The 12,465-nt window shown below is 34.1% G+C and overlaps 2 protein-coding genes across 2 annotated transcripts; one reads left to right on the plus strand and one right to left on the minus strand.

The window, feature by feature from the left end:
* The first annotated feature begins 1,151 nt into the window (after positions 1 to 1,151).
* Positions 1,152 to 2,705, plus strand: LOC114370417 (thaumatin-like protein 1b). Its single transcript, XM_028327765.1, has 2 exons — positions 1,152 to 1,319; positions 2,061 to 2,705. Exons 1-2 carry the CDS (start codon positions 1,152 to 1,154, stop codon positions 2,703 to 2,705), a joined length of 813 nt encoding a protein of 270 aa, XP_028183566.1.
* Positions 2,706 to 9,357: 6,652 nt separating this feature from the next.
* On the minus strand, positions 9,358 to 11,285 carry LOC114372318 (thaumatin-like protein 1b). The gene is made up of 2 exons (XM_028329818.1): positions 11,176 to 11,285; positions 9,358 to 10,214 (listed from the first exon to the last, which is right to left on the minus strand). The coding sequence occupies exons 1-2, from the start codon at positions 11,276 to 11,278 to the stop codon at positions 9,538 to 9,540; spliced, it is 780 nt and encodes a 259-aa protein (XP_028185619.1). The 5' UTR covers positions 11,279 to 11,285; the 3' UTR covers positions 9,358 to 9,537.
* Between the last annotated feature and the right edge of the window lie 1,180 nt (positions 11,286 to 12,465).

The raw sequence follows: 12,465 nt of genomic DNA on the forward strand, positions 1-12,465 counted from the left end.
TTAATGATCAGGGAACAATTAACTTTTATGCGCGTGTAACGGCTAAAACTTACATTTTTTCATATAGGACAAAAATTTAAAATGGAGATAACCATAAGAACCAAGTGAATAATTTAACCAATACAAAATTAATACGTATGTGAAGTAAGATGCATAAAACTTACTGATCGATAAATAGAGAAAGGCTCTTCTGATAAAGCATTACTTTACTTGATTGCAATTAGAAGATAATAAAGATGATGATATAAGAAATTGACTTTGTAAGTATCTATAAGGTTTTCTTCAAGTGATAGTTTTCACTTGAAGAACACTAGGATAACGTTAAATAGAGAAAAATACATATTAACATCAAGAGAAATTTAGTAGAAGAACCCAACACTTTTTACTTGATAGTTTTCACTTCCATAATTCTAGATATTTAGCTTAAGTTCAAATAGACTTTAGTATAGAATTCAACTTGATATTTACTTGCTTTTAATCAATACTAATGTTTGCATTCTGGATGTACAGTGACTGAGTGAAACAAATTCCTTAAGGATATGATACTCGGTCTTACCATTTTATACTACTTGAACAAATCGATACACTTGCCGACCAGCACTAACAATCATCTTGCCCTTTTTTGGTTAGAGGAACTCGCAACTCAGAAACCGAAACAGGAGGAGGCTCTTCACTAAAGTACTTGTCATGAAGCAGCTCCATCGTCATGACCCTCTTAGCAAGATCACAAAAACCAATTTTTTCACCAAAGCCATTTCATCAAGGGATTGATTGGGTAAACAAGCTTCAAGACCAACAGGATTCTCCACCTTGCTAAAGGAGATTATCCCATAATCAAGAAGTTTTGAACAACCAGCCCAAGCACTCTCATCAAGGTTACTCAAAACACCAACAATTCTACTAAGTTAGTCAATATTAGCATTTCCAGGAAACAAAGGTTGTAGAGTTAAAATTTCTGCAAAGATACATCCCAAGGACCTCAAATCAAACTCCAATTAAAAAATCAATATAATTATGCAAACATTGGCTAAAACATTTCAATAGTTAGAGGGTTATGGTTTTGTGATTGTTGAGAATGAGATAATCTGTCCAAAATTAGTGATCTTGAGGAGGTCAAGTTCAGAAATTAAGAGATTAGATGGCTTCAAATCATGGTGGAGGACCATGTGGCGGTGATAGGTGTCGAGGCCGGAGAGAATCTGAATCATCCAACGCTTAAGCTCATCGGCGGGGAAGGGCTGGTTGGCCTTAGTGGCATCGACAATGATGGTGGCCAAGTCGGTTCTGAGGAACTCGAGGACAAGGAGTACTCGTGCAAAGTGATGACATTTGGGGAGCCCTGCAAGAGCTGCAAAGCGTCAATTTCTCGGAAGGCGGACTAGTAGTCGTGGATTTCCTTGAGGGCGACAGTGAGACTATCAGAAAGGCGACGACCACGGTACATGTCAGAGAAGAGCAAGTTGGCGGAGAGCATCGTGGATGGAGGACTATAGTGTTTTAGAAACATGAGAGCTGGAATGTTTCAGAAATGTAAGAAGGCTAGAGTATTTTAAATTTTCACATGCAATACAATGATGGTTGTAGGTGAAATCATCTTTAAAGTTGTGTTATCTAAGACGATTTTCACCAAAATCCTCTTAAATTTGAGTGTCTTTACGACGGTTTTAGGTAAAATCGTCGTTAATGCGTCCCTTTATTTATGAAAATGCCACCAACAATTTTTTAGAGATGATTTTGGTAAAACCGTCCTTTTTCTAGCGTCTAAAAGACTATTTTTCTAGTAATGTAATAACATAATTAGAAAAAGAGTAATAATATATGAACATCCCTTAATTTTAAACACCCCACCAAATTTTTTTATTTCTTTCTTCCTGTTACATCACATATCCTATCATACTTATATTAATTTTTATCTCTTTCTAGGTGTCGAATAGGTTGATGAGTGTCCATCAAACTTTTTCTAAAATATACATGTTTTTGTATGATTTTTGTATTATATAGCAATGCAATTTACAATATTAAGAAAAAATATTTCCTAGTAGCTCATGAATTGAATTGAGTTGGGATTAATTTTGTATGTAGTGGCTCAAGGAGCCAAGGTTACTTTCACAAACAAATACATATACATGTTATGGCCAGTAACCCAAACCGGTGATCAAAAGCCGCAATTATCAACAACAGGTTTCGAGCTGAGTTGGCTCCAGGAGCATCAAACTCTGTACGTGGACCTTCCATCACCATGGTCGAGTGCGTTTCGGGCTCGAACTGAATGCTCCAACAACAACGGAAGGTTCAACTGCGCCACTGTCGACTGCACCTCCGATCAAGTCGCATGCAATGGTGCTGGTTCAATCCTGCCGGCAACCAAGGCAGAAATTACCGTTGCAGAAAACAGAGGACAAGATTTCTACGACGTGAGCAACGTGGACGACTTCAACATACCCATGTCCTTAACCGCACAAGGTGGAAGTGGCGATTACAAAACCTTAGGTTGTCTTAGGAACATCAACCATGTGTGTCCTTCGCAGCTACAACAACCAGGGCCTAGTGGCAATGTCATCGCTTGCAAGAGTGCTTGTGTGGCTTTCAATGCAGATCGATATTGTCACTTAGGAGATTACTTAGGAGATCGATATTGTTTTGGGGTTTTGTTTATGCCAGCCCCTTTTCGGCTAGTCTTCAATATTAAACCTTTCAAAGAGTAATTGTTTTTTTTTTTTCAGCAAAGAGAAAATTTCATTAATCAAGAGAAATACAAGGAGTACTGGTTATCCACCTCATTCCGATGAAGGTGCACTGGCCCCTGATCATAATTAATTACTATTGATGGTGTTTCCTCTGCATATCCAGCCTACATACACTGGATTCGTCAAAACAAATTATTATACATTAATTGTGTCTCAGCAATGTCTTATATGCTCCTATGTTGCACAAGCTTTGGTTTTTGTTTCTCAATTAGTTATGCAAGTCTAACCAAGTTTTTTTTATTAAGGACTAAATGAAGGAAATGCATCATTGCAAGTTGCTTACTCCATCAATCTCTTCTCATGCCTACTCAATTCAGACTTCTACCTCCTTTCGTCTTGGCATCAAAGATTCGGTCATCCCATTCACCTCTCGTGTCCTTCATCGTGCGCCTCAAGTCCAACAAAATTTCTATTCTTGTCTCATCTGGAGTCTTGTAATTAATAAGAGTCATAAATTACCATTCAATTAATCGAACCCAACTTAGGGGATGCCAAATGACATCGTTGATGCAAATGGACTTTCTAGGGTGGCCATTAATACCCACCAGTCTCATTAATCCACCACACTCAGTCACTCACTGTGTGCTTACTACTTAGCAAACAAAGGAACTTTATTGACTAGTATTAGTGGCAACTTTACTGACTAGTATTAGTGGCAAACAAAGCAACTTTATAAACAGAACACACTTAGACCTTATAAATTTGTAATAGCTGACAAATTTTGCATTCAAGATCAGTTATTTATAAATAGAACACACTCAGCCCACACTCAGTTATTTATAAATAGAACACACTCAAATCCAAAACTATCAGTAGCACAGTACGCACCTTAATCGTGACAGTGATGAACCCCAACTCGTTTGCAAGTTCAGTAGCGCAGTTGTAGGTTCAGTGTGAGACGACAGTGTGAGGAGGAGGAGACAACAATGACAGGGTAAGGAGGAGACAACAATGAGGAGGAGACGACAGGGTGAGGAGGACAAAGGAGAAAGAGGGTTTGCCAGACTGAGCGCGCATGGGCAAAAGTGAATTGGGGTTTTAATTTACCAATAACACTATATCGATTTTTTTTAAAAAACCGATGTTAACTAATTGATATTAACATCGATTTTAAAAAACTGATGTTAATTACTTGATGTTAACCTCGATTTTGGAAAAACCGATGTTAACTACTTGATATTAACATTAGTTATTGAAAAAATCGATGTTAACCTCAATTATAAAACCGATGTTAACTAAAAATGCCACTGTGTTTTCTTTTTAACATCAATTTTTTGAAAAATTGAAATTAACCCTGCCATATTAATTCTATAAATTCTAGTAGTGATGTTTTGCTTTTGAAATGAAAATAAACCCATAGAAGGTAAAAATGGATTGACCTAGACACCATATATAACCACATGAAGACATACCCATTGTGGTTTGAGGTTGCGACCATTCGGATCAGAGTAGAAAGATGATAGAACTATCCTCCCAACAAATGTTGGACAATCAGAGTCTTGATTAATCCGGCGTGTGATCAAAAGATAAATAAAATCTGATAAAAAATTAAACTTAGATAATATTTGAATTATTTAACTTTAGCTTCACCACATTAATCATTTGTGTTTAATTACTTTATTAAACATATTTGGTTCTACTACATCATAAAAGTGATATTTTAATATTTGTTAAATAAGTTAATAGTTATAGTTTCTAAGTCATAAACATAATTTATTACTTTTTCTCAACAGATTTCCTACCTAAATTTTACCTAAAATACTCAAGATGTTAAAAATAATGTCTGAAAAATGTGCATGTTAGCATGCATATTACTCCTCCAATGGACTTTGGCATGCATAGATTTATTTTTTCGCCATAAATTAAGGTATGCCTGCACTAACATAGCATTCCCACTTCCCACTTAGGCGTTAACGACTCCATAAAAAATTTTATTTTATTTTTTTTAAAAAAAAAACTCCACGATTAATTTCATCACGAAAGACTATACTTTCATGATCAGTCCTGATGGGGTCAAGTTCAAGATTTCAAAGTTCAAACGGGAAAGCGACAAGGTTGAGTTCCTGCTAAAATACGTTTTTTTTTTCTTTCCCTGGAATATATGAGGCCAAAGACACCCTTTAACGGGTCGGGTCACAGTTAGTATGAGAAAAGTTGTCTAGAAAGCTTCAAGTTAGCATTAAGATGTTTATTTAAATAAATACGGGTCAATTTGATCATTAAGTTGAGATGAACTTTGTTTTTTAATCATACTAAAATAAGATCAAATTGGTTTTGAAAACAAAAGTTCATAATAATAATTAGTGTATATATGTTTATCATATAATTGATTTTGAAAAATTAATAATAAATGAGGCAGACGAATCTACTTGGAAGACATTGGAGCAACTGTCTCTAATAACTTTTAACTTTTTTAATATAATACACGTGTAATTATGAATGGTGTCTATAATATTTTTTATTTATATAGGAATCAAAGTTTAGTATAAGGAAATTAATTTACATCAACTTATATACAATGGTCAAATCAATTGAATTAGATCTTCTTAATATTAATATTACGTGTAAAATATTTTTTTTGTGAAAAACTGAAAATTATGTCCATAATATGAAATATAATCTAAAATATCATCAATCTAGCTATAATATAAGTATTGTTTCCACAGATTTATGTATATGAACATTGTTTCCACACAATATAAATTTTTCTGGTAAAGGCAATGATTTTCAAAGAACATAGAGGATAAAAAAAAATTGAGTATACTATTTGATAATAAAAGTAGAATTAGATGAATTACTTTTAAAGTGCAGCATAGATGTAATTTATTAACCTAGCTCACAGTAAAAAAAACATTATTTTAAAACCATTAAATTTTTTCATTTCTTCCACAATTGACTTCAATACACTGCATAATGGATGTACGCCTCAATTTTAGTTGTTGTACTCCTTAAATTCTTATTTTAATGGATGTAATAGTTTTTTAGGGTTAACTTTATATTTTTTTATGAATGTAATAATTTTCGTAAGATCAACCAGTCTAAATTCATCAATTATGTTGAACAGATTAAAAACATATCTCACGCAAAAATTATATGTAGTTCCATTAGACTCATTGATGTTGTAATAAATCCTTGGACTACTAAGGTTTCCCAATAACAAAATGTAGAATGTTTCATAATTTATTATAATAAATAAAATTTATTTTAAATATATTTAAATTATTATTATTATTATTATTATTATTATTATTATTATTATTATTATTATACAAAATATATCTAATTCTCTTTAATTATTAAGAAATATATCTCAAAAGTTACATATTAAGTTTTTTTTTAATCATACAGATTAAGTTGTATACTATGCTTCAATATTATGTAACTAAAGAAACAAAGGCTAATTAAGCTTTCAAGTGACGCCATTTTTGAAAATGTAATTTCTTTTTTTTTTTAATAACAACAATGAGATTTGAACCTCGGATAACATGCAAACTATCCAAATTTTCCGCCATTAGACCGATTCTAGTGGATTTTCTGAATCTATATCATCTCAAGTATAATAGTGTGAAACTAATAACAGTTAAGAAAAAACTAAATTGTTCAGAATTTTGAAAATACAAATCTATAATCATGTAGATGTATAAACTCACTCCCACTGTACTAAAAGATTAGTATACGCAACTGAAGCAAGATTTATTACTTGAGCTATTTTCCAAGGCAATAATCACAGCACTTAAGTCATGCCATAGCCTTCTCACATGCTTGCCTTTGTTTATTTAGACAAAATACATAAACACATATGGAATCATCTACCGGACTTCAAAACACTAGAAAAGGCATACCAACTGCTAGAAACTAGTCAAACTACAAAGGTTTACTGAGTGATTTTTGTGCTTACCGGCGGATTTTGGCCATCAGTAATTAGGCTTTCTCTAGTAGTGCCAAGTTCGTTTCAAATAGCAACTTGCTAAGCTACACTAGTACAAGCAAAGCACTTCATTATGAAGCTTTCCAAGAAGAAAGTGGTGAAGTATCAGATTTCTTCCAAGTAGGTACCTCATCACCGTATCTATCACCCTTGACAGCATTTACACCAGCAAAGGACTCAAGTTCTGTCATTTCTTCTGGTGTTAGTTCGACAGACTAAGCCTCAATGTTTTCCCTACCAGGTATTAATTGGGCACACATCTTCTCCTTGGTGATGAACTCAGGCCAATGCAAGTTGAGGAGGTACATCCCTTTTTTGCAGCCAGTTCATTAACCCTCTCAAATTTAGTATTATTCTGGTCTGCATTTCAGGCTTGAATCTAGGCAGAGACTGCAATAGATTTAGACGCACATAGAAGATTATATTTAGGTATCAGTGATAGACACTTAAAAGATAACAGGGCAATTTCTTTGACGTAGAATTGTAGATTGTAAGATACAAGGAGGTATCAGGTAGGGAAAATCCTAAAACCTGGATCTAGGGAAGCACGATGTATGTTTTTAAATCATATGTTTTATTATATATTAAAAAATTATTAAAAATGATGAATCTAATTTTTTGATAAAAATAAATTATTAAAAAAATCTGATAGATTTTTTGTATTAACAATATAATTAAAAAGAGTAATAAATAATGAACATTCTTTAAGTTTAAAAATCCCACCAACATTTCTTATTTTTCTCTTCTTATTACATCACAAATCCTATAATACTTATATCAATTTTTATTTCTCTTTCTAGGTGTTTGATAGGTTAAAGAGTGTCTATCAAACTTTTTCTAAAACATACATCTTTTTGTATAAGTTTTGTGTGACTTTTGTATTATATAGCAATGCAATTTACAATATTAAGGAAAAATATTCCCTAGTAGCTCATGAATTGAATTGGGTTTAATTTTGTATGCAGTGGCTCAAGGAGCCAAGGTGACTTTCACAAACAAGTGCACATACACGGTATGGCCAGTAACCCTAACCGGTGATAAAAAGCCGCAGTTATCAACAACAGGTTTCGAGTTGGCTTCAGGAGCATCAAACTCTGTGGACATTCCATCTCCATATAGTCGGGTGCGTTCTGGGCTCAAACCAAATGCTCCAACAACAACGGAAGGTTCAACTGCGCCACTGCTGACTGCGCCTCCGGTCAAGTCGCATGCAATGGTGCCCGTTCAATCCCGCCGGCAACCTAGGCAGAAATTACCGTTGCAAAAAACGGAGGACAAGATTTCTATGAGGTGAGCAAATCCAGCCTACATACACTGGATTCGTCAAACCAAATTATTATACATTAATTGTGTCTCGGCAATGTCTTATATGCTCCTATGTTGCACAAGCTTTGGTTTTTGTTTCTCAATTAGTTATGCAAGTCTAACCAAGTTTTTTTTTTATTAAGGACTAAATGAAGGAAATGCATCATTGCAAGTTGCTTACTCCATCAATCTCTTCTCATGCCTACTCAATTCAGACTTCTACCTCCTTTCGTCTTGGCATCAAAGACTCGGTCATCCCATTCACCTCTCGTGTCCTTCATCGTGCGCCTCAAGTCCAACAAAATTTCTATTCTTGTCTCATCTGGAGTCTTGTAATTAATAAGAGTCATAAATTACCATTCAATGAATCTTCTTTGACCCGCACCAATCCTTTAGATATTATATATATAGTCTGATGTTTTGCAAGGGGGACCTTCTCTCTTTGTTTAAATTCAATAGAAAGCTGTGTAACATCTTTGACCCATCACAAAAAAAAAAAAAAAATTCCATTCTTAGTTTTCCCTATTATATATGTACAGCAAATACACTTGGTTATATCCGATGAAATTTAAATATGATGTTGCACTTATCTTACCAATTCTTAGAAATCTGGTGGAAAAAATCAATTCAATGACAAAAAAAGAAGAAGACAGAAATTAAAAGAAAAAAGACATTACACTCTGATAATGGTGGATAATTCATTAAACACAAATATTTTTTTTCAAATCATGGTATCGCTCATTTAACTACTAGATCCACTCCACCCCGAGAACATGCATAATGGTCTGTCCAAGCGAAAACATAGGCATTTACTTGAAATTGCTCGGTGCCCCTTTCATCCTAAGCATCCTTTCCACCACGATATTGGACTTTAATCTGTGCTCCAAACAACAACATATCTAATATTAAACCGGCTCCCTACTCGATCCCAATCCTAAAATCAAATTCTCTTACTTCACTATATTTCATCATGAACCCAAGTACACCAAATTAAAAATATTGGGATGTCTATGCTTTCCTAAGCTTAAACATACACAACTCAAAAGCTTCAACCAAGTTTTGAACCGTATGTATTCCTTGGTTACAATCTCATCCATTGATTGAATTGTTTTATGATCAAATACCTCAGCAATCTTACATTGTTTTACAATCCTATTCCTTTTACAATTAACAGTGTTTACATGGTTTTTTTGGTACATGAAAGGATTAATTTGTCATTCTGTTAAAAAAATTACAAAACACAAGCAACATTCTTTCTTATATTTTTTATTTTATCGTTATAGAAGTTATTCCATTAATGATCAAAGAAGTTAAAAACGAAGGTAAAGCGGCACATATAAAAAAACCACCCAGTCCAAATTAATCACGTACAGAAAATCAATTATAAAAGCTAAACTTTATTAATTGGATGGTAATTCATCAATACAATCACCGAAATCACGTGATTTATTATTCATACTATATAACCTATGAGTGGGTAATAGTATTTGTGTATTCACTTATTTTAAACGGAGGGATATATAACCAATTAAGTCGATCTCTCCACTGGTGAGCACTTCAAGGGCAGAATGTGATGGCATAATCAGGCCTGTTGGAGCAAGTGAAAGTGCTGCTCTTATCATCGTAAGCGTAGGAATAAGCATCGGGACACTGCTCCTCGAAAATCTGAGAGTAGTTCGTAGGTGGACATGTTTCTGCGGTGTTGTTAGGTCCAGTGCAGCAATATCTATCTTCCTTAAAAGCCTCGCAAGCACTCTTGCAAGCGATGACGTTGCCATCGGACCCTTTGACTTGAAGCTCCGCAGGGCACACAGAGTTAATGTTCTTAGGGCAACTTGAGGTTTTGCAATCGCCACTCCCACCTTGTGGGGTTACGGACATGGGCACGTTGAAGCCATCCACGTTGCTCACGTCGTAGAAATCTTGCCCTCCGTTTGCTGCAACTGTGATTTCTACCAAAGTAGCTGGCGGGATTGCACCGGCACCGTTGCATGCGACTTGACCGGAGGCGCAATCGGCGGTGGCGCAGCTGAACCTTCCGTTGTTGTTGGAGCATCCTGTTCGGGCCCAGAACCGACCGGACCATGGAGATGGAAGGTCCACAGAGTTGGATGCTCCTGGACCCAACTCGAAACCAGTTGTTGATAATTGGGGCTTTTGGTCACCGGTTAGGGTTCCTGGCCATACCGTGTATGTGCACTTGTTATTGAAACTAACCTTGGCTCCTTCAGCCGCTGCATACAAAACCAAAATCATCAGCTGCTACAAGCATATTTATATTTATCCATAAACAGCATTGCTATATATATAGTACAAAAATCAAAATGTACAGAAATTATATAAAAAAAATGTGTTAAATTCTTATGGATAAAGATTGGTTAAATTTAAATTAAGAATTTGAAGGCAAGACCTTTTAAAGAAATCAAAGGCGGAGGGAGTTATAAATTTTGGTAGTGCTGCTGTACATATTAGCAGTTTTCCTATTATAAATATCACCGAAATTTGTTTTACAGAAAAAAAAAAAATACCCTTGAGGTGGCTGTTAACCAATGTTTGAAAATTAGATTTTATGAGAAAAGAATGAAAATTATTTTCTTTTATTCCACATAAATATTATTTAATTTGATAGTTTAAAAATTAAAATGATTGATTAACAAAAATTAATATTTTAATATATTCTAATTTTTAATAGTTTTATAAATATTAAATAACTATTTAAAATATAATAAAAAAAATTGTTTCTCTTTTTGGTTTCAAAGTATCATCTCAAACATATCCTCTTAGCTAGGAGGTAAGATTTAAATAAGAAAGAAAAAAATATAAATGTAATAAGTGATATAATGATCATAAGAGAAAGAAAGCGATAAAAGTGTGTAATAAGTAAAAATTTAGTTGTGAAAATAGTTGCTCATTCTTTTGGGACTTGATTAATTAGTTTGTATATACTATATTTCAGTAACACAAGGTTTACGTATACCACCAAAATAACGGTGAGGAAAATCTTATTAAGTAGCACAAGGTGTAACAACTTAATTCTTTGATCCAGGTTGACATATAGGGCATAATAACAATTAATATCAGGAATGTCTATATTCTTACATGAATGAGTGTAATAACTATTAAGACAAGTCTGCATACGAGATAAAGAAAAGAAGAAAATAAATGAAAAGTGGAATGCTATTGAAATATATATACCGTAGAAGAGGAATGCAAATAAAAGGCAGAGAGCAACACGGGTGGTCGTCATTGTTGGATATGTATAATTTTCGTTTTGCAGGTGCAATGGTGAGTTTTGCATGTTGGAAGTCATGCTATTTATAGGCTACGCAGCTTGAATCTTCAACAATTAGCATTTGATACGTGGAACAATTCCGTTGCATTATGACAAAAAAAAACTGAGTTAGTCCAAGGCTGCTGCAAACTTGACCACGAAAAGGGGCTGCTGTCGTATCCAATGTGTCGAATTGTCTAAATTGTTAATGTTCTGATCTACCGGGATCCACGGCGTGAATGTTTCGATAGTTTATTCATAAAGAAAATTCCTTCATCTTAATCTTCTATTACGTGATGGGAAGAAAGAGTTAGTGAATTCCAAAGAAAAAAATTGCCTTCTATCAACTGGAATAGATACAGACTAGCCATTTCGTATATAGGCCAAACATGTTCTGGTCCTATTTCTTGTTATTACAATTTGAACAGTCCGTAATTAAAAGAAATATGTTATGGATTGTCCAGTCCACAATGTATTTTTTTATTATGGACGTTGAATCTGCAATACAATTTCTATTACGTATTGAACAATACATAATACTTTTATATGGATTGATTAATCTGTAATAGAGACCACTTCGTGCTTTAGTAAGGCCATTTGTTGGAAATAAGGCTTTTATGTTTAGGAAAAATGTTTAGGAATATTGGAGACTTTGAATAGAAACTTGATAGGAAGGAAAATTCTTTATGGAGGAGAGAACTTTGTATTTTTTGCTTGATACAAATGTGTAGGATTACATCTCTATTTATACTACTCTAAGGAGAATTCTAGACACACTAATTCTAGAGAGTTCTCAACTCTAGAGATCCAAAGAGTATTCTAGAGAATATTACAACTATAAGAAATATCTAGACACTCCAAACACTACAAGAATTCTCTAGAAACATGACCCATAATTACTTAAGCCCAAAATAACTAAGTCCAAGGAACCAAATAATTAATTTAGGCCCAAATCAAGTTTATATTTCAACATCCCCCCTTAAACTTGATTTGTGACTCCAAGCATACTCCTTAGCTTCACGAAAGTTTCCAACTTGAGTGGCTTTGTGAAAATGTCGGCAGCTTGATCTTGAGACATCACATACTTCAACTTTACCTCCTTCTTCTCAATGCATTCTCTTATGAAGTGGTAACGGGTGTCGATGTGCTTACTTCTTTCATGAAAGACTGGATTCTTTGCCAAAGCGAGTGCTGATTTATTGTCAACACATATT

The sequence above is a fragment of the Glycine soja genome, chromosome 10 (genome assembly GCF_004193775.1).
Source record: "Glycine soja cultivar W05 chromosome 10, ASM419377v2, whole genome shotgun sequence".
NCBI lineage: Eukaryota > Viridiplantae > Streptophyta > Magnoliopsida > Fabales > Fabaceae > Glycine > Glycine soja.